At 47.9% G+C, this 23,740-nt stretch overlaps 1 protein-coding gene across 1 annotated transcript in view; it reads right to left on the bottom strand.

Annotated features, from left to right (window-relative positions):
* The window catches only part of SSBP4 (single stranded DNA binding protein 4), a 634,733-nt gene that overhangs the window by 39,682 nt on the left and 571,311 nt on the right, over window positions 1–23,740 (bottom strand). Inside the window, exons 7-8 of the mRNA XM_075352595.1 lie at window positions 11,253–11,312; window positions 7,373–7,439 (exon numbers count right to left, since the gene is read on the bottom strand). Coding sequence (XP_075208710.1) covers window positions 7,373–7,439; window positions 11,253–11,312 — 127 coding nt within the window. The remainder of the gene's footprint in view (window positions 1–7,372; window positions 7,440–11,252; window positions 11,313–23,740) is intronic.

Here is a 23,740-nt window from a genome sequence, read left to right as displayed (position 1 = left end):
CCTTCAGTATTAAAGGGGTGGTCTGCAGACGAAATAAATTTTCATCTAAATCCATATCTATTTATTGACCTAATCTAACTAATTTCTTATATGGCTGCATTAAAGATTTCCTATTCTTCCCTCACTACACCAGCTAGCATCCCCCTACTTCCTTTCTGATGACGCTTTATTTGAGAATCCCAGTGCATGCTAGGATACTCATACTAAACGTCATCAGTAGGAAAAAGCAGCTGTCATAGCCACAGTCTCTGTTCCCTTCCTGAAAGCAGGCACCATCAATGAGACTCGTTTCAGGGGCTGGTCCACCCCTTTAAATTTGATATTTTATTACTGAGATTTGTTTGCAGCGCACAGGTTCTAGTGGCTGAACACATTTATCAGCATTGTTTTCTTTATCCCTTTCCAACTCCCTTCTCTGTAATAGTACATTGTGAGAAGAAGGGGCTCATTTTTCTCATGACGGAGGTACAGAGGTCAGACACCGTTTTATTCCCATTCATGATAGCGTCGCTAGTAAGAACGGTTATGTGATACCTGTTTGTAACCATCAGATACAGAAGACTATCACCCTGATTAGTGTGCTGCATTTATAAGCCTGGATGACAGGCTGGTTTAGCATATTGTCAACCATTTGTCATATGTAATTCGGTGTGGCCTTTATACATGTGCTCAGTGGTGGACATATCGCCAGTGCAGCCGGTGAAGTTGCACAGGGGCCTGGACGTTCAGGGGGCCCTTGCTGGCCAATTAATAATGAGGGCAATCTGACCTGTTGTCCGGAGCTCCAGGCTCTTATGGTTCCTGGCCAGATCGCCCTCATCACACGCAGTATGCCGGGCAGGGAGGGATCCTGCAGCTCTGCACAGTGTAGGCAGCGGAGCGCAGGAATCCATCCTCTGTTCTCCGCCCACGCCCTGATGTCGTCAGTATGGTGCACGAGTTTATATGAAAGGTTCCCGGCAGGTGAAGAAGCAGCACAGCTGGGGTCCGTAAAGAGAGAAGCAACAACGGGGGTCCGTATGGAGAGAAGCAGAGATGGGGGGCCTGTACAGAAAAAAGCAGCAGCGGGGGGCCCATACAGGAGAAGAGGCAGCGGTGGGGGCCTGTACGGAGAGGCATGAGGAGGGGACAAATAAGGAGGGAGAGGTGAGTGGTGACTAATATTAGAGGTGTAGTGATGTGGTATATTACAGGTGTAGTATATGGGGGGGTGTAGTGATGTAGTATATTACAGGAGTAGTATATGGGGGGGTAGTGATGTAGTATATGGGGGGGTGTAGTTAAAGCGTTAGCCACAGCGCGGAACGGCTGTTGTCCGTCTTCCGCCCCCCGCACTCCCCCTCTCCACCCTCTTGTGATGTCTGTACTTACAGAATAAATTCCGCTATTCTCCAGTGTGAGCTGCCGCTTTCTTTCTTCATTTGGACTACCTTTATCTTGACCACGCTGCCAGCAGAGCACCACCTGAAATGGCTAAAAAAGTCCTGAACAGCTGATCGCTGAACTCCGTGAGTACGGCCCCACTATACAGCCTAGTGCTGCAGTGCCCAACAGTCTTGTTTATTTTTATATATATATATATATATATATATATATATATACATACATATATATATATATATATATATATATATATACATACATACAACCTGATTTTTTTCAGGGCGTCACATACATATATATATATATATATATATATATATATATATATATATATATATATATATATATATATATATATATATATATATAAAAAATAAACGAGACTGTTGGACATATATAATATATACATATACATATATATATATATATATATATATATATATATATATATATTTATATATATATATATTTATAAATATATGTGACGCCCTGAAAAAAATCAGGTTGTATATATGTATATATATATATATATATATATATATATATATAAAAAATAAACAAGACTGTTGGGCACTGCAGCGCTAGGCTGTATAGTGGGGCCGTACTCAACGTACTAAACGAGACTGTTGGGCATATATATATATATATATATATATATATAAATATATATATATATATATATATATAAAATAAACGGGACTGTTGGGCATATATACCGTATATATATATATATATGACCAACAGTCTCGTTTATTTTATGTATATATATATATTATATATATATATATATATATAAAATGTGTGACGCCCTGAAAAAGTCAGGGTGTCACAGGAGACTGCATCCATCTTTCAGATGCAGGACTCTCTCCTTCTTGTCCTACCAACACAACCCACACACAGGTACAAACACCAGCCACAAAGCCTAGTCACCCCCCCCCCAAAGGACAATAGGGACCAGTGCGCGGGGCCAGGCAGATGGTGACGCCCCACTTAGGGGTTCTGAGGTGTCAGGGGGAGGGGACACGTCAGTAGAGTGGAGGAGAGAGAACTGAGTAGACAGTGGAAGTGAGAGGAGTGAAGTTGTGGTCGGGGGTTGTAGCTCCCAGACTACCAGACTACAAGAAATCCCAAGGGTCAGTTCTTGCAGGCAACAGCTCCCACAGCAAAGACACCGGGAGCGAACTTTTCCAGTTTCATGCGGACTAGTCAACACACAAGACAAAACACTGAAGTGCAGGAGGAAGGGCCCATGTCCTGTCAACCGGTGTGCGGGACCCGAGCACACCCCTCCGGAGGCTACCGGTATCCGGCGCTTGGTTTACTACTTGGACTTTGTGTAGTTTATTCAACAACAGTGAGTACACCGGTGTCATCCAGTCCAGCCTGCAGACAGCGCCCCAGCACTGCACTGCACCCTACACTTGGGCCCCGAGACAACACCTCCCCTACCCGTGGAGGGGATACCATCCTGCTGCCCCACTCCATCAGCCCCGGGTGCCCCCATACCAAGGCAGAGGCAGTGTCACCAAACTATCACTGCAACCCACGGGTGGCGACTCTGACAAACTCTTCCCCTGTAAATACCCCCCTTTATTACGTTGTGGGCGACGGGCTGCTGCACGAGCCCCGGATCCGGCTGCCACTCGAGCCACAGCCACAATCCCGGTTCCGAACGTCTCGAGTAGCTCCCCACTGGCCGTGGCCTGCACCCCCGCCCGCGACATATATATAAAATCTGCAGTTTTGTCGCCATAGAAGAAGGGAGGGGGGGGGGCAAGCACAATTTCTTGCACAGGGGCACCCCAAGCTGTCAGTGTCCACCCCTGCGTGTGCTGACTCTGTTATTTCATGGCTTCTAGTTTCACTACATACATGTATTTAAAGGGTATTAACATATCCAAGATCCTATCTCATTATGTAGTAGGTGTAATAATATTAGGAAATACCTCCAATTAGAAATGTAGTATCGATCTGATTCACTATGACACACTTGCGCTTTTTTTGGGTTGTCATGCAATAAGAAGCAATGAAAATATTGTGTCTAACCCAAAATGGTATCAATCGAAATGTCAGCTCGCCCTGCAACAAAATAAGCCCTCAAACAGCTCCATCGACCCAAAAATAAAAACGTTATAGGTCGCGGAAAATAGTGACACAAGAATTTTTATTATTTGCTTCCACATTTTTTTTCACCACTGTACATAAAATAGGATGAAAACTATAAAAGTTTGGCATGTTCATCATCGTACTGACCGGGAGAATCATGTTCTCAAGTCATTTTTTACCAAACCATGAATACCATGAAAACAAAAAGACGTGGAGGATTTTTTTTCACTATTTCACTGTACTTGGAATTTTGTTCCTGTTTAATAGCAACATTCATTTATTTGAGTTACTAGAAAAGACTACAGAAAAAAAATGAAAAAGTCATAGCTCATGGAAAAAATGAAAAATCGCTCCATCGAGAAGGGGTTAACAGAAAAGGTAACTATAACTGGCTATGTCTATCTGGACAGGTAATAATGTGGTGCCCCTCAGGCTTCAGTCGCCACTGGGTACTGAATCACTAGGACAACCACCTGGGAGTTAGGCACCACTTGGGGTAAAAGTAGGGGCAACCTTAACACAATCTTCAGTCAAGTCGGGACTACAGTTCTGGCAACACAACACCACCTTCTTCAACTTCTTCTTCTCAGAGCCTGAGGCTTGGAGCAGGAAGTTCAGCCCCGGTTCTTCACTTCATTGAAGGGCAACCCTGGAGGAAAGAACACACTCTGACACTGGTGGTGATCTCTGACTTACCCGGGATCAGCTAGGGCCCATCAGGGCAGAAACCGGCACTCCGTGGGCGGCTATCATACAGTGAGTAAAGAATTTGAACTGCAACCACTGTGTCAGCCCATCCTTGCTGGTGCCGTCTCCCAGCGCTTTGGCGCCAACGGCCACTACCACCACCATCATCCTCCCCTGGGGCTTGGCTCTACCTGTGGGGAGCCGAACCATCCAAGCTGCGACACCATCCGCCCCAGGGAACAGCACCAGCAGCGGCGGCTAATCCCTGGCCGCACATATTCTTTCCCCTGAGGAAGCCACACAAGGAGTGGCGATACACGTGGGGTTTACATACCGGCCTAATCTCTCCTTCCCCTCACATATACCTTCCCATCCCCCCTGGTTCTACTGATTGTAAGTATGGACCTGATCCCCTCCTCCATCTATTGCATTTGCAACCACAGTTGCTAGGATATTCCTAGTCATTTTATAACATATACACTTCTTGGCTGAGAACTGCAGCTTTGCCCTTTGACTAAACCTGCTTATCAGGGTGATCCGATTTAACCCTGTGGAGCGTGTGACTCTATTCTATTGTGAGTGATTATCCCCCTTTGGGACCATTAGGTGGCAACTTTATGCTTGTATGCTTTAATCTGATACATACCTTCTTGTGTCACTAAGTTGATGTCTGAGATTGATTGTCCCTTCTGTGTGTACGGGTAACACAATATAATTCAAGACCACTATTCCCGGGTCACCCATGTATTTTATTCTGCATGTACCAGCTGACCCCACTCTTTTTGTCACACGTGTCTAAGCGGGATGCCTATATGAGGCATTTATCTATCATATGTTAGTTGGACATGTATGCTGTATTGCACATTATTGTATTTTGCTAAGCTGGATGCCTATATGAAGTATTTATTCATCATATGTTTATAGGATATGTATGCTGTATTGGACATTATTGGATGCTGAACATATGGGACACTTGTCCATCTGAGCTCATTTATCATTTCTCTATGCATTAATTCTTGTTACAAATGAGATTTACCTGTCTTGTCCAATAGAAGGAGAGGAAGGGTATGTGATTACACAATAGGGGGAGAGAGAGGGAACGTGATAACCACTATATTTAGAAAGGAGTGTTTCATTTTTGTACCTACATATATGTATTGTGAAATCCTTTCTAGAGGCAGGTCTGTTGGGGACTGATGCCTTTTTGGCTTTTTAATTGATTTTATGTTGTCCAACATGCGCTCCTGTCCCTCTATGAGCCAGGATTTGTCCACCTTGTATATACAAATTAAGTTTTTTCACTTTTCTAATTTGCGTGTGTTACGGGGGGACCGGCAGATTAGGACCAGGGGTATATATCCCAATCGCCAGTGGGGGCCCACCGTGCTCCAGATGGTAATGGAGCTGCTGGCACCCTGTGGGTTAGGCGGAGACTATAGAGCTGGATGGCTCTGAGATAACTCAAGGAACCGGTCACGTGTGTAGGGACACGTCAGACCGGACGACAACCCAGTTAGCGTTTCGGTGGAGCGGACGCTACTCCGACCACGTGTGTAACAACACGTCAGGCCGGATGGTAACCAGTTAGCGTTGACCGAAAAGACCGCTGCGACAGCGCCCTGTCGGCCACGTGTGTAAGACACGTCAGGCCGAGCGGTCCTCCGATTAGCGTTTTTGGCCACCTCTCGACTGGCCACGTGTGTAAAGGACATGTCAGACCAGGTAGTCACACCAGTAGCATTTGACTGGGAAGCCGAGGAGGATAATAGGGTTCACACACCCAATCCAGGAACACCCTGTTAACTTCACAGGGGTTCTGGGGTGCGCTGTCCGTGCGCGTAGAGGGCACAACCGGACAGGTGGCGCAGCAGGTACACTGTCCATGTGCGTAGAGGGCACTCTCGGACAGGTGACGCAACAGGTATGCTGTCCGTGTGCGTAGGAGGCACAACTGAACAGGTGACGCAGCAGGCGCAGCCCAGTTAACGCCACTGGACTGCTCTAGCACAACAGGAACGGTAGCAAGGAAGCACGGGGCCTGACCCTCATGTGCTGAGCCATGAATCTTGGCGTGACAAGCACCGTTCGCCTAGCCCTACCTTCCGCTTCCAACAAGGCTTATGCCACCAAGAACTCTAAATGAAGACTGCGCCCCTCCATGTTGTCTCCAGCCCCTTTTATAACCTGGGTCCGCCCCAAACCCAGGGTGGAACCACCAAGGTCCAATAGCAGAGTGCCATGTCATCAGTGACGTCACATGCGACCTATCCGGAACCGCCACATCATTGATGAGCTCATGGCAGCCACGCCCCAAACACTTCACCAGTCATCGTCTGACGACCAATGGTGAGGTGCCAGATCATAGCGGCGGGCCTCTGCGAGCCAGTCCGGAGTTGCCACGTCATCAGGACACCTGACACCCTCTGCCCTATCAGGGCCTGCCACCTCATGGACATGCTCAGTGAGGTCCTTACCGGACCTAGCCTCTGATGCACTAAGTGCCTGAGCATGCTCAGTAGCCTGAGCAACAGGCTTAGAAAGCAGACTATCAGTTTGAGCATGCTCAGTAGGCACATCCCAGAACTTAGACAAAGCACGAAGTCCAAGTACCTGTGCAAAGAGGCTGTTAGGGTTAATTGTGGGAGCATGCTCAGTAGCCGGAACTGAGGACTTAGTCTCAGACATAACACAAACAGGCTGAGCATGCTCACTAGGCAAAACACCGGGCTTAGACTCTGGCTGGGGTAAATCGGCGCACGCATGCGCACTAGCCGCCTCTCCACACTTAGACGTGGTGGAAGGAACAGCCAACTGGACGACCTGAGGCACAGCCAAGAACGGCAGCCGGCGCCTGGGTGCAACAGGAACCGCAGCAGACTGCTTGCGGCTATGGCGGCGCCGGTTCGTAACAGCGTGGTGATCCCTGTACGGTATACCTCTTTTTCCTTCTCTTGTATATAATCCCTGGCCGCACACCACAGGTGGCGTCATGAGACAACTACTCCCAACATGTCCAATCCCTTCATCATCATCCATCCCTTTTATTAACACCGACAGGGTCACGAAACCGGGCAGGGCCACCCGTGACATCCCTGACCCACACTGACCCGGTGACGAGTATTTCCAAGACCCCGTGGGGCCCGTCAATAAAGTAAAAGACGCAATACTCTGTGCACACACATAACGGTAAATGTACCTTGTGGTCGTGTGGGGTCCATGGAATTTGGCAATAGGGGCTGTGAACCTGGGACTCCTACAGGGGGCTGTAAAACACAGAATCATACATTATAGATTTTTTTTTTACTAAATCTGCAATGTAAACAACTTAATGTTAAAAAGCAATAAACACTAAGCCGTTTTCCTCAAAGTTTCCTGGGAGAGTCTTTTATTTTGTATACCACTTCTTACTTTTTATTGTCTCAGTGAACACTAGAGGAAACAGATAATAAATAACAAAAGGACTTTCTTCTGGAAATGGGGAAGAATGATGCACAGGGTATAAATAAGTCAGAAAGACCTGCTGTTGTTTAGTTAGCAAAATAGGAAGATTCCTGATACAGGGATCCATAGGTGAGTGTCCTTTTAAGGCCCCTTTACACACTGAGACTTTCAGCGATCCCACCAGCGATCCCAACCTGGCCGGGATCGCTACAAAGTCTCTGGTGAGTCTCTGGTGAGCTGTCAAACAGGCAAACCTGGCCAACGACGCAACAGCGATTCGGACCTGCAGAACGACCTAGCTAGTCAAACACTGGAAACGAGTGATGTGTCACAATATCTGTCAATCACTATTCTCTGTCAGTCGGTCTCTCCCTCTCGGTCTCTATTCTCTCTCTGTCGGTCCATCACTATCTCTGTCCCTCTCTCACAGTCTGTCGGTCATTTTCCCCTCCTCTCTCATACTCACCGATCCCCGGCGCGGCGCTGCACAGCATTCACACTGCTGCGGCGGCTTTTACTATTTTGAAAAAGCCGGCCGCTCATTAAACAATTTCGTATTCCCTACTTTCCCCGCCCACAGGCGCCTATGATTGGTTGCAGTGAGACACGCCCCCACGCTGAGTGACAGGTGTCTCACTGCACCCAATCACAGCAGCCGGTGGGCGTGTCACTATGGAATATAGAAATAAATAAATAAATAATTAAAAAAACCAGCGTGCGGTTCCCCCCAAATTTAATACCAGCCAGATAAAGCCATACGGCTGAAGGCTGGTATTCTCAGGATGGGGAGCGCCATGTTATGGGGAGCCCCCCAGCCTAACAATATCAGTCAGCAGCCGCCCAGAATTGCCACATACATTATATGCGACAGTTCTGGGACTGTACCCGGCTCTTCCCGATTTACCCTGGTGCGTTGGCAAATCGGGGTAATAAGGAGTTATTGGCAGCCCATAGCTGCCAATAAGTCCTAGATTAATCATGTCAGGCGTCTCCCCGAGATTCCTTCCATGATTAATCTGTAAATTACAGTAAATAAACACACACACCCGAAAAAATCCTTTATTAGAAATAAAAAACACAAACAAATTCCCTCATCACCAATTTAATCAGCCCCAAAAAGCCCTCCTTGTCCGGCGTAATCCACGGACCTCCAGCGTTGCTTCCAGCTCAGCTGCATGGAGGTGACAGGAGCAGCAGAAGACACCGCAGCTCCTGTCACCTCCACGCAGCTAATGAAGACAGCCGCGCGATCGTCTGAGCTGTCACTGAGGTTACCCGCTGTCACTGGATCCAGCGGTGGATGCAGCGGTGGCCGCGGGTAACCTCAGTGACAGCTCAGCTGATCGCGCTACTCACCTCAGTTGCTGCGTGGAGCTGACCGGAGCGGCGGTGAGTAGCGCGATCAGCTGAGCTGTCACTGAGGTTACCCGCTGCCACCGCTGCATCCACCGCTGGATCCTCTGCTGGATCCAGAGACAGCGGGTAACCTCTGTGACAGCTCAGCCGATCACGCGGCTGTCTTCATTTGCTGCGTGGAGGTGACCGGAGCGGCGGTGTCTTCTGCTGCTCCTGTCACCTCCATGCAGCACAGCTAGAAGCGACGCTGGAGGTCCGTGGATTACGCCGGACAAGGAGGGCTTTTTGGGGCTGATTAAATTGGTGATGAGGGAATTTGTGTTTTTTATTTCTAATAAAGGATTTTTTCGGGTGTGTGTGTTTATTTACTGTAATTTACAGATTAATCATGGAAGGTATCTCGGGGAGACGCCTGACATGATTAATCTAGGACTTATTGGCAGCTATGGGCTGCCAATAACTCCTTATTACCCCGATTTGCCAACGCACCAAGGCAAATCGGGAAGAGCCGGGTACAGTCCCAGAACTGTCGCATATAATGTATGCGGCAATTCTGGGTGGCTGCTGACTGATATTGTTAGACTGGGAGGCTCCCCATAACGTGGAGCTCCCCATCCTGAGAATACCAGCCTTCAGCCGTATGGCTGTATCTGGCTGGTATTAAAATTGGGGGGAACCGCACGCCGTTTTTTTTAATTATTTAATTATTTATTTCACTGCACAGTATAGACCCGCCCACCGGCTGCTGTGATTGGGTGCAGTGAGACACCTGTCACTCAGCGTGGGGGCGTGTCTCACTGCAACCAATCATAGGCGCCTGTGGGCAGGGAAAGTAGGGAATACGAAATTGTTTAATGAGCGGCCGGCTTTTTCAAAATAGTAAAAGCCGCCGCAGCAGTGTGAATGCCGTGCAGCGCCGCGCCGGGGATCGGTGAGTATGAGAGAGGAGGGGAAAATGACCGACAGACTGTGAGAGAGGGACAGAGATAGTGACGGACCGACAGAGAGAGAATAGAGACCGAGAGGGAGAGACCGACTGACAGAGAATAGTGATTGACAGATATTGTGACACATCACTCGTTTCCAGTGTTTTAAGTCCCCTTTACCACTGAGACTTTGCTGCACAGCGGGAAACAAAGGACCAAAGAATGGTCCTGAACGATTTGTAGCGATCAGCAACTTCACAGCAGGGGCCAGGTTGCTGATGTGTTTCACACACTGCAATGTCGCTGGGGAGGTCGCTATTACGTCACAAAACCGGTGACGTTACAGCGATGTCATTTGCGATGTTGCAGTGTGTAAAGTCACCTTTAGACTTCATCTGTCTTGTATACATTAGGTCTACCATTACTTTACTGTATGGAATATCATATTACACTGCACATCTCCATACATGGACCTCTAATAATAAAAAAGGCATACAATCTCATGGTATTCACTTTTTTAAACATGGGTCTTTATGGGTGTTCAATACCACTAAGTTGGATGATTTGAAGGGAACCTGTCACCCGGTTTACCCATTATCAAGTACGGCCACCACCTTTAAAACACTTTTACAGCATTCTTTTAAGCTGTATGTATGTCTCCAATCCTCTCTGCATAGCACAAAAAAAGACCTTTTATTATACCACAGTCTGGTCTGATGGGCATCTCTGGTCTTGATCTGGCTCTCTGGTTTTGATCTGTCGCCTCCTTTCTTCCTTCTATCGCCGTCGTCCTTTGTTTTGTCATTATGGATGACGCATCCTTCATTCTACACTCAATGCCTCCCAACCGTGCTCCTGCGTAGGCGTACTTCTTTCTGGCCTGCTGAGGGCAGAGCAAAGTACTGTTGTGCGCATAGGCCGGGAAAGTCCAAAGTGCGCTGATGACCCTGAAGTAAAGCCGGTGCATGTGCACTACATTTGTTTGTGCTGACCTCAGCAGGCCAGAGGGAAGCACGCCTGTGCAGGAGCATGGTTGCGAGGCACTGTTGATTATGTGCAACGTGTCATCCACATGAGGAAAGGCCGGAGGAAAGCAATGTAAGAAGAGAGCAGGCACCAGATCAAGACCAGAGACGCCCACCAGACTGGACTGTGCAGTCTGTTGGTATAATAAAAGTTTTTTTTGTGCTATACCAAGAAGATGGAGGACATACATACAGCCTAATAGAATGCTGTAAAAGCGGACTTAAAGGTGGTGGCCATACTTGATATTGGGAAGACCTGGTGACAGGTTCCCTTTAAATAATTATGGTATGAAAAGAGCCTAAAAAGTTTTAATTGTTATGAACAAACCTGATTTGGCATTCTGAGGGCAGGACGAGGGCCACCAGGATATCGAGGTGACATAAATGGCTGCAAAACAAAAGGAAATAAGGTTAATTGCGATATGTGGGTTGTGAGGAGATGTATGTATTTTTACAAAGGCAAATCTTTGTACAGCACATATGACTATATAGATTTAAAGGAAACTTGTCAACATAAAAATGCAGTCCAATCTATAGGCATCATGTTATAGAGCAGGGCAGATGAGCAGATTGGAATATAGTTTTGTGAGAAAAGATTCAGAGTGACAGCTTCATTTATAAAGAAATCTGTTAATCACTTATAGGATAGGGCCGCCAAAATTCCATAAAGAGTAGATGTATAAATGATGAAAACACAGGTTATACGAAGCCTTTTCTCACAAAACTATATTTCTCTGACGCCTCATTGGGGGACACAGGACCATGGGTGTTATGCTGCCTATCCATAGGAGGACACTAAGTAGATGCAAAAGCATAGCTCCTCCTCTGCAGTATACACCCCCTGGCTGGGCCAGGCAACCTCAGTTTTAGCTTAGTGTCTGTAGGAGGCACATCTTTCAAGGTTTTGTTATTTTTGAGGGCGACGGTTTCCTTTTGGGACCGATCTCCCAATACCATCCACGGGCGGAAACACGGAGTGCTGCCTCCACGTACCCCCTCCTGCGACGCTGGATCCTGGGCTGCCTTTTACTGGCTGACGGGTCCCACAGACACCGATTTTTCCAGAGCCCAGGGCAGAGACACAATTCCTCAGCCCCTCTTTGCAGGCTCTGAGTTGAACATGGCACCTGTGTGACCGGACACAGCAAGCTGACCCTGCTATTCCACTGCCTGGACTGAGGCAGTGTTAAGGTGAGATCCCCCCTGACTGGTTTCCCAGACAAAGGGAGAAAAGACGGTGCAGGGAAGGCTCCCAGGACTACTGAATTCAGTATTTTATTATGAGAAAGTCCCTTGCTGATTGCAAGGAGGAGAGCCCCAGGGATCCTGAACACACAGTGTTAATTTTTCTCTAACTGCGTGCTGGCTGGAGGAGGGGGAAGTCCCTCACTGTTTGCAGAAAATCCTGCACAGATAATTTACCGGTGGCGGGGGGAGGGCCCAGAACTCAGGAACTCACACTGTTTATTTGCTCTGTTTATTTGCTCCAGCTGCGTGCTCTGGTGCTCTGATTGCAGAAAAGCCGGCAGAGATAATCCAGGTGACAAGCTGTGTGCTGACTGGAGGGGGGGGAGAAAAACTGTCAGAAGCTCCTTTCCTGCCATTTTTAGCTACCGTCAGCGGGGGGGCACACTGACTTCTTCTTGGCGGTCTTTTAGCGCTAAGCCTCGCCCCCCCACCGGCCGCGATAAGCCTTCCCCCCCTTCCCCCAGGAAAGCGTGCGAAGATCTCCACAGAGCTTACTCCTTCCTGAGGACGCAGGGCCATCAGCTGATTCTGGTGAGGTACTTGCTTCACTTGTAGCTCTGCTGACCATTGCTCCCCCTCCTGGCATACTCCTATTAGGAACATGCAGAACTCTAAGGGCACTAAGTACGCTAAGACTCACATAGTCTATTATTCAGCCTGCACTGCCTGCCACGCTGAGCTACCACGTAAACACACCTCTTCTCTCTGTGAGTCCTGTGCCCTATAGCCCCCCAAGTTCCCCCCGCCACCACCGCCGCAACCGTCAGCCCAGAGCCTAGGGCTCCCAGCCCACCGGAATGGGCACAGTTTCTGTCCCAATCCATGGAAAAACTGTCACAGAACCTGGTGCTGGCTATGCAATGTCGTCCTCCACACCCTTCTGGGCCCCTGGACGGAACGTAGCCCGAGGATACCCCTATGGAGGATCCTTCTGAGGTAATCCGGGCACATGCTTCACCGGTTGCAGGGATCAGGAAAAGAGCACACGGCCGGGTGTCTCCAGCGGGCTCTCCCTCGGGAGCACACAGGGCAGGCTCTCCCACACGCTCCATGGCTTCTGAAGAGCTGGAGGAGGGAGAATGCTGTTTGTACCAGGAGGATTCCTTGGTTTCATCCTCCCCAGATGATCAAACTGCAATAGACTCCCTTATAGCAGCAATCAACCAAACTCTGCATGTGGAGGATCCCCCATCCACTACCACTGACCATGCGGTCTCCTTTAAGAGGGCAAGGAAACCCCAAAAGGTTTTCGCTGATCACCCAGATTTTTAGGATATCCTCACAAAGCAAAGGGAGAAGCCTGACAGGCGCTTCGGTAACCGAAAACTCATGGAGTCCCGGTACCCTTTTGCCTCACCTGCCCCTAAGGGCTGGGCCGATCCGCAGTCGGTCGACACCCCCGGTCTCCTGACTTGCCACAAAGATGCTCCTGTCTTTACCCGATGGTTCCTCCATCAAGGACCCGACAGACAGACAGGTGGAGCACCTTGCCCGCTCTGCATTTCAGGCTGCGGGTTCCTCCCTCTCGCCCTCCTTTGCCTCTGTGTGGGTCGCAAAAGCGATCTCGGTCTGGGCAGAATCCCTTAACACTTCGCTGGAGGAATCCCAGTTCACTCATACCGTCACACAGGTAACAGCTCAAATTGCCGCTGCAGCGGAGTACCTCATGCAGGGACGCTGCTACCTGCGCAGCGTTTGCCGCCTCAAATACCATAGCCATCCATAGAGCTCTCTGGCTCCGACAATGGCGAGCGGACTCTGCCTCCAAGAAGTCTCTCACGGGCCTTCCCTTTTTTCCAGACCGATTCTTTGGCGAACGTCTGGACAAGCTCATTTCTGACGCTACGGGAGGAAAGAGTACCTCCTTCCCCCAGCTGAAGTCCAGGACGACCTTCACCAGACGTCCACAGTCCTCGTTCCGCTCCTTTCGGAACTCATTTGGTTGGTCGACATCCCGTGCTGTCCCCGCCACCAGCCGCGGACTACGCAGGGACCGACCCTTCTCAGCTCTCCCTGAAGCCCACTTCGTCATGGCAGCCCAGACCGAAACAGTCCAGGACTAGGGAGACTCGGCCATGACGTTTTCCCCCCTCATGACTCCTTCGGCGCCCCGGAAGACACACTCATTGTAGGAGGTCGACTGCGGCTCTTTTCAACACATCTGGGCTGCCACCTCAGACGACAAATGGGTGTGAGACCTTGTGTCTTCCGGTTACCACATAGAATTTCGGACCCGACCCCTGAGTCTGTTCTTTCTCTCAAACCCCCCAAAGACTCGAAAACGACGCAAAACTTTTTTCTCAGCAATCCACTCGCTCCAAACAGCAGGAGTGATAATACCTGTCCCAGACGACGAGAAGTTCAGGGGTTTTTATTCCAACCTCTTTGTGGTGGGTCAGTTCGACCCATCCTGGACCTCAAACACCTGAACAAACATGTGCACGTACGGAGATTCAGAATGGAGTCCCTAAGGTCCATTATTGCATCCATGGTCGAAGGGGAATTCCTCGCCTCCATAGAAATCAACGCGTACCTGCACATACCCATCGCCCCAGATCACCAAAAGGTCCTCCGCTTCGCAGTTCAGGACTCCCACTTTCAATTCGTAGCTCTACCCTTCGGCCTTGCCACTGCACCAAGGGTCTTCACCAAAGTCATGGCGGCCGCCATGAGCGTCCTTCACGCCAGGGGAGTAATCGTTCTCCCTTACTTGGACGACCTCCTCATCAAGGCCCGCTCCTTCCGCGACTGCTCAACCAGCGTACAGATCACTGGGGACACCCTATCCCGCTTAGAGTGGCTAGTGAATCTAGACAAATCATCCCCGATCCCATCACGATCCATCACCTTCCTGGGCATGTCCCTGGACACCCGTCGGGGCTTGATCTATCTCCCCCTGGACAAGGCGATCGCTCTTCAACGAGCGGTACGCTGCCTTCTACATCCTCAGTCTCGCTCCATTTGATTCAGCATGAAGGTGCTTGGCAGGATTGTGGCGGCTATGGAAGCAGTACCCTTTGCTCAACTGCACCTCCGCCCACTGCAGCTAGCCCTTCTAGCTGCCTGGGACAAGAGCCCCTTCTCCCTGGACAGACATCTTCACCTGACGCCTTCAGTCAGGTACGCACTCCGCTGGTGGCTTCGGTCCTCATCCCTATCGAAGGGGAGACCTTTTCTCCCAATGAACTGGCTGGTCCTGACCACGGATGCCAGCCTCCTAGGCTGGGGAGCAGTGCACCGGCACCACACTGCTCAAGGACGTTGGACGCCCCAGGAGTCTTCCCTACCCATAAACATCTTGGAAATCTGCGCGATCTTCCTCGCGCTCAGGGCGTTCTGCCCTCTGCTAGCGGGTCGTCAGATTCAAATCCAATCGGACAATGCAACAGCTGTAGCCTTTATCAATTGGCAGGGGGGCACCCGCAGCAAAGCGGCTTATCTCGAGGCCCACAAGATCCTCAGCTGGGCCGAATCGACGGGGTCAGTGATATCAGCGGTACACATACCGGGGGTAGAGAACTGGGCAGCAGACTTTCTAAGTCGCCAAGGCCTGGCCGCCGGAGGGTGGTCTCTCCACCCAGAAGTGTTTCTACACATCTGCACTCGCTGGGGCACACCAGACGTGGATCTAATGGCCTCAAGGTTGAACGCAAAGGTACCCGCGTTCATAGCCAGGTCACGCGACCCGCAGTCCATCGGCGCGGATGCTCTAGTCTGCTCCTGGCACCACTTCCGCCTGCCTTACATATTTCCACCTCTACCCCTGCTGCCGCGGGTAATCAGGAAGATCAAGGCAGAGGGAGTCCCGGTGATACTGATAGCGCCAGACTGGCCCAGGCGCGCCTGGTACGCCGAATTAGTACAAATGCTCGCAGACGCACCGTGGCGCCTTCCAGACATCCCAGACTTGCTGACCCAAGGGCCCATTTCCCGTCAGAACTCCAGACCCCTGAAGCTGATGGCATGGCCATTGAGACCTGGGTATTAACAAGAGCGGGATTCTACCCCGCGGTTATTTCCACCATGATCAGCGCCCGAAAGCCTGCTTCATCCCGCATTTACCACCGTACGTGGAAAATCTTCCTTTCATGGTGCAGGGAAACTAACGTCCAGCCTATGCCTCTGGCCATCCCCAGAATTCTCGACTTTCTACAGTCTGGCTTGGAAGCGGGGTTGGCTCTCAGTTCCCTTAAAGGACAGGTATTAGCGCTCTCAATCTTCTACCAATGCCGCCTGGCTCAAAAACCGCAAGTCAAGACCTTCCTCCAGGGCGTTTCCCATCTAGTTCCCCCGTACAAACGGCCGCTGGACCCATGGGACCTCAATCTCGTTCTCGATGGTCTCCAGATGTCTCCCTTTGAACCTCTCAAGGAATCCTCCCTTGCTCTTCTGTCCTGGAAGGTAACATTCCTGGTGGCAATTACGTCCATCAGATGGGTTTCGGAGCTGGCAGCACTCTCTTGCCGCGAGCCTTTTCTGATCTTTCACCAGGACAAGGTGGTTCTGCGCCCCCTTCCGGATTTTCTTCCAAAGGTTCCTACCCTATTTCATTTGAACGAGGACATTGTTCTGCCTTCCTTTTGTCCACACCCAGTTCATAGGGTGGAAAGGTTTCTGCATTCATTAGACCTCTCAGATATTACATATCCAGGACAGCCCCCTTTAGGAAAACGGACTCTTTGTTCGTCATTCCTGAGGGGCCTAAGAAGGGACAGGCAGCTTCAAAGGCGACTCTGGCTCGCTGGATTCGCTCTGCGATCCAGGAAGTCTACCGCTTGCAACTCAAGCCCATTCCTAGTGGGCTCCTGGCTCACTCCACGCGAGCAGTTGGCGCCTCTTGGGCCATTAGGCATCAGGCTTCAGTGGAACAGGTTTCCAACTTATCAAACTATTTTGAGGGTCATCAAATATCAGAAATTCCAAATAATTCAAATGACCCAAATTCTCATGAAATATTAAATTCTTTATTATTTTATTAGACAAACACACAAGAAAAATATTAAAAAGATGGATAATGATATAAAAATATCCTGGGTTCAACAAGTGTTAATTTTTCTTTTTTTTAATATTATACATGATAAATTCACACAGGCTCATCACACACAATTTTTTTTGAACAAATTTTTTGTACATATGTTTTTGTGAAGTTGGTCTCTTGCAAAAGTATTCAACCCCTAATCCGCCCGCATCAAGGTCAATTATAATATATAATCTGTGATCTATAGGAAAGTGCTAGTGCATTAGCATACAGCTAAAAATTAATAAACAATTTGAGAGACCAAAGATACATGAGATGAATGAGGGGTTGAATAGTTCTGTTTAGGGGTAGAAATAATCTGTTTATTCCAATGAATCTATGCAGAGTTATTATCTCTAAGGCAAGCCATAAAAAACTGCATCAGAAAAAAATCTTTATAAACACGTTGTCACATGAATTGCTGTAAACAAATGCCCAATATACCTATGTATCTACTATATGTTAAGAGTTAACAGAGCAAAATTCAATCTGTTATATGATTAACAGGAATAATATCACATCAGCATGTTACCAGGCAGGCCACATAACATCATAAAGACTGATGTGTTTAGAGCAATACTTCTCAAGCAGGTATATTAAGGGTTAACAGAGCAAGATTTAATCTTGTTGCAGGAGTTAGATTACACCAGTGTGTTACTAGACAAGCCTCATAACATTAAGGGACTGGTTCCTAGTCCTTGGGTTGTGTTGTCTTCTTTTTTTTTCCCCACCCATGGACTGCTTTAGGACGTCCCATGGTCCTGTGTCCCCCAATAAGGCGTCAGAGAAAAACGGATTTTTGTGTACTCACCGTAAAATCGTTTTCTCTTAGCCATCATTGGGGGACACAGCACCCACCCTGTTGCCCTGTTGGGCCTTGGTTCTCTCAGTACCTTATTTGGTTATGACTCTTCTTTTCTCATGTTCCTCTGAGAAGTTTTTACTGTTTTTTTCTGCTACTGCTTGTGTACTAAAACTGAGGTTTCCTGGCCCGGCCAGGGGGTGTATACTGCAGAGGAGAAGCTATGCTTTTGCATCTACTTAGTGTCCTCCTATGGATAGGCAGCATAACACCCATGGTCCTGTGTCCCCCAATGATGGCTAAGAGAAAATGATTTTACGGTGAGTACACAAAAATCTGTTTATTCTAATTCACACTAGACTGCATTTTCATGGTGACAGCTTCGCTTTAAAACATAGCTGCAGAAAATATTTGTAACCTTCTCCTCGTTTTACCAATGACCACTGCCTATATTCATTACATTATCTTATAGTGAACGTGTTATAATTTGACCTATTTTTTAAATCAGATTTTGACGTGAAGTGTATTTTTACAAGGTTTTTTGTTTCTATTTTTCATATCACCTTCTATATAAAAGAAAAAATATTGAAACTTTCACACTGGCAACAAAATGTTTAATATTAGACTCATGTTCTGTTCTTCACTTGGAAATGAGCAGCAATAGACAGACTCAGACCCTATTTTTATACAGTAATCCAGGTAAAGGTCATTGTGAAGGGAAAGTATACAGCGAAGCTGTGCCCATAAGATACTGAGAATTAAGGATCTAGTGTTATGTCCTGTAAATAGAGGTGTTACTTTGCATTGTAATCAAGTGATGATAATGAGACTGCTGAAAAGTCATCTGGAGAGAACATAAAGAGTCTAGCACTGAGCCTAATGATTTGAAGGTAAAAGGTAGTCATACCAAATACTGATTTGACTTTGATGTTTCAGTTTTCATTTTGTTAATTGATCAAATTAAACTATTATATAGCTATATTGTAGTGTGCAAAATGTTTACACAGGTGTGGAAAAATAGAAATTTTAATAGTTTATTTTTTATCAATTAAAGGGAACCTGTCACCACTTTTTTGCCCTATAAGCTGCGGCCACCACCACCAGGCTCTTATACAGTGCCTACAAGTAGTATTCAACCCCCTGCAGATTTAGCAGGTTTGTTAAGATGCAAATAAGTTAGAGCCTGCAAACTTCAAACAAGAGCAGGATTTATTAACAGATGCATAAATCTTACAAACCAACAAGTTATGTTGCTCAGTTAAATTTTAATAAATTTTCAACATAAACGTGTGGGTCAATTATTATTCAACCCCTAGGTTTAATATTTTGTGGAATAACCCTTGTTTGCAATTACAGCTAATAATCGTCTTTTATAAGACCTGATCAGGCCGGCACAGGTCTCTGGAGTTATCTTGGCGCACTCCTCCATGCAGATCTTCTCCAAGTTATCTAGGTTCTTTGGGTGTCTCATGTGGACTTTAATCTTGAGCTCCTTCCACAAGTTTTCAATTGGGTTAAGGTCAGGCGACTGACTAGGCCACTGCAACACCTTGATTTTTTCCCTCTTGAACCAGGCCTTGGTTTTCTTGGCTATGTGCTTTGGGTCGTTATCTTGTTGGAAGATGAAATGATGACCCATCTTAAGATCCTTGATGGAGGAGCGGAGGTTCTTGGCCAAAATCTCCAGGTAGGCCGTGCTATCCATCTTCCCATGGATGCGGACCAGATGGCCAGGCCCCTTGGCTGAGAAACAGCCCCACAGCATGATGCTGCCACCACCATGCTTGACTGTAGGGATGGTATTCTTGGGGTCGTATGCAGTGCCATCCAGTCTCCAAACGTCACGTGTGTGGTTGGCACCAAAGATCTCGATCTTGGTCTCATCAGACCAAAGAACCTTGAACCAGTCTGTCTCAGAGTCCTCCAAGTGATCATGAGCAAACTGTAGACGAGCCTTGACATAACGCTTTGAAAGTAAAGGTACCTTACGGGCTCGTCTGGAACGGAGACCATTGCGGTGGAGTACGTTACTTATGGTATTGACTGAAACCAATGTCCCCACTGCCATGAGATCTTCCCGGAGCTCCTTCCTTGTTGTCCTTGGGTTAGCCTTGACTCTTCGGACAAGCCTGGCCTCAGCACGGGTGGAAACTTTCAAAGGCTGTCCAGGCCGTGGAAGGATAACAGTAGTTCCATAAGCCTTCCACTTCCGGATGATGCTCCCAACAGTGGAGACAGGTAGGCCCAACTCCTTGGAAAGGGTTTTGTACCCCTTGCCAGCCTTGTGACCCTCCACGATCTTGTCTCTGATGGCCTTGGAATGCTCCTTTGTCTTTCCCATGTTGACCAAGTATGAGTGCTGTTCACAAGTTTGGGGAGGGTCTTAATTAGTCAGAAAAGGCTGGAGAAAGAGATAATTAATCCAAACATGTGAAGCTTATTGTTCTTTGTGCCTGAAATACTTCTTAATACTTTAGGGGAACCAAACAGAATTCTTGTGGTTTGAGGGGTTGAATAATAAATGACCCTCTGAATAAAACTTTTCACAATTTAACAAAAAAAAAAAAAAGAAATAACATTCTTTTTTGCTCCAGTGCATTTCACACTTCCAGGCTGATCTACAGTCCAAATGTCACAATGCCAAGTTAATTCCGAATGTGTAAACCTGCTAAATCTGCAGGGGGTTGAATACTACTTGTAGGCACTGTATACACATTCTAACATGCTCTTGCCCAGGCAACTGTGAGAACATAAAAAACACTTTATAATACTTACCTAACGGTCGTGTGTTGGGCCATAAGGGCATCTCCGTTGTCCGGTGCCGGCGCCGCCTCTTTCGGCCATCTTCGTCCTCTTTTTGAAGCCTGTGTGCATGACGCGTCAATGTCATACACACTCGCCGGTCCTGCGCAGGCGCACTACAATACTTTGATCTGCCCTGAGCAGGGCAGATCAAAGTGCGCCTGCTCAGGACCTGAATACCGGCGAGTGTGGATGACATCAGACGCGTCATGCACCGCGACTAGAGAAGAAGGAGAACAAAGATGGCCAAAAAGAGGTGGCGCCGACACCGAAGAACGGAGACGCCCATATGGCCCACCGCGCGACCGTTGGGTAAGTATTATAAAGTGTTTTTTTATGTTCTCACAGCGGCTTGGGCTCTTATATACAGCATGTTAGAATGCTGTATATAAAAGCCCGAAGGTGGTGGCCGCAGCTTATACGCCAAAAAGTGGTGACAGGTTCCCTTTAAGGGAATTGAAATTGGAAATAACAAAAGAAAAATCTAAATCTTAAATTAATATTAGGTGTTACCACCCTTTCCCTTCAAAACAATATCAGCTTTTCTAGGTACACTTACCAGGTTCGGCATTAAAGTGGGGCAAATTGGGCAGTTGCACAGGACCCTTACACCCCTGGGGTTACCAAGCGTTTACAGCAGGAGCTACACTTATAATCTGATGTGGAGACTGCTTGAGAACCTTCGGGGACATCACGATCATATGACTGGTCATGTGACCATAATGTCACCATCAGAAGGGCTATAGAAGAGTTGGAATGGTGATAAGTCCTCCAGAGCACGTGTGGTTATATATATATATATATATATATATATATATATATATATATATATATATATATATATGTACACACACACACACACACATACATACAGTTGAAACCAGAATTTTCCATCCACTACCTAAAAAGACACATCTGCAGGTTTTTCCTCACTATCTCACATGAAATCAGAATAAACCTTTCCCGTTTTAGGTCAATTAGGATTACCAAAATGTAATATATAAAGCTGAGTGTATGTGTGTGTATGTCCGCTAAACGAATCTGCACCATCACATTTACAATCACAAAATTTTGCACAGACACTGCATTTGACTCAAGGAACATCATAGACTATGTTTTGAGGGGAAAATTTAACTCCGCTCTTTACAGTTATTTGCCAAAAAACCTGCTTACATTAAAGTCAATGGAGCTGGGAGATAAATGTTATTAATAAGAGCTCTGATTGGTTGCTATAGGCAATGAAGGACATTCTTAGTGTAAGAAGCTTATGTGTGAGGTAATATGATATCAGTAGAGACAGAGACACAGAAACTGAGACACAAAGACAGAGACATAGAAAGACAGAGACACACAGAGACAGACACAGAGACACACAGAAACAGAGACAGAGACACACAGAGACAGACACACACAGACACAGAGACACATGTAGCGCCCCATGGGGCAGGCGCGTTTAACCTACTTGTCGCTGGGCCGTCAACTGTCGCGGTCATGGGCAGCCTAGCCCAGCTCCGTTGCCCCAAGACGTACAGAAGATGGCTGGGGAAGGATGATGGTGGTAGTGGTGAGGTGTTTGTCATGATGCCACCTGTGGTATGCGGCCAGGAAATGGGCCGTTGCTGCTGTCGCTGTCCTCCTGGGCAGATGGTAGTAGCAGCCAGGGATGGTATCACTCTCCAGAGGTAGAGCGGCCCCGGGTGGGATGATGAGGGGAGTAGTGGTGGCGGCGGGGAGCGGCAGTACGAATAATAAGGAGTCAGAGTCTATAGCTTTGGTTCCAGGTTGTTTACTCCCTTTTGCACGATGCCGCTCACCCACGTAATACCGGTCACTTGCTATGATGGGCTTTGTTGAACCCGAATCCCTTTAAAGATCAGTCCGGTTTGGTGTTCGGAGGGTTTCTCCTTGTAACGTCTGTTTTTGGATCCCCTGGCTTGAAGCTACGAGGGGACCCTGGGTTTCACAAGATGCACTCTTGTCCTTATATGTAGGTGCCACGGTTCCGATATGGGGTCTGGCTTGAAGCGAGGCACCGGATCCTATATGGCACTGTGCTGTCGGGCGCTGTGTGGACAGGGAAGCTTGAAACTTTCCCCGTCCAGACAGATTCTGGAAAACCAACGTGAAGTATGATCTTCCCTATGGTCGTGCCGCCCTGTGTTGCGTCGGTTCCGTGGGGAGCAGAGATCCCTCTCCCCACAGCAACCATTGTGAACTTCTCCTTCCCACCGGAGCACCTGTAGATGCGACTACTCCCTTCCTCTCCTGCTGGAGAACTCTCTAACTGTGGTGTTGGCTCCTGACTCCCCCTGCTGGCTGAACCTCCCCCTCCCAAGTCCTAGGTTAGTGGGCTGGGGCCCCTGTTGAGGGCATCCTGTAAATGCCTCTCTGTCGGCGACACCTTGATTACCCAACCCTAGCCCAATCCCCAAAGGGAACAGGGCAACCTGGTATGTATTTGTGTGTGTTATGTGATGAAACCAGGACTGACCTCCTCAGGAACCGGGTTTAGTATTATACCCAATATTGGGTGCAATACTCTGTGGCGACTGAAGCCTCAGGGGCGCCACACACACACACAAAGAGACACAGAGAAACAGAAACACAGAAACAGAGACAGAAATACACAGATACACACAGAAACAGACACACAGAGAGATAGACACACATAGACACATAGACACAAAAAGACACATACACAGAGACACACAGGCACGCAGAGACAGAGACACACACGCAGAGACACAGACACACAGAGACTCAAACAGAGACAGACACACACAGATGCAGACACACAGAGACAGAGAGACAGACATACAGGTACACAGAGACAGACACACACACACACACACACACACAGAGATACAAACATAGACACACACAGAGACTGATACAGAGACACACCGACTGATACAGAGACACACAGGTACACACACAAACAGACACA

The sequence above is a fragment of the Anomaloglossus baeobatrachus genome, chromosome 1, assembly GCF_048569485.1.
Source record: "Anomaloglossus baeobatrachus isolate aAnoBae1 chromosome 1, aAnoBae1.hap1, whole genome shotgun sequence".
Taxonomy (NCBI): Eukaryota; Metazoa; Chordata; class Amphibia; order Anura; family Aromobatidae; genus Anomaloglossus; species Anomaloglossus baeobatrachus.
Note: the sequence above shows the minus strand (reverse complement) of the source record. Positions and strands in the feature narration are given on the sequence as shown.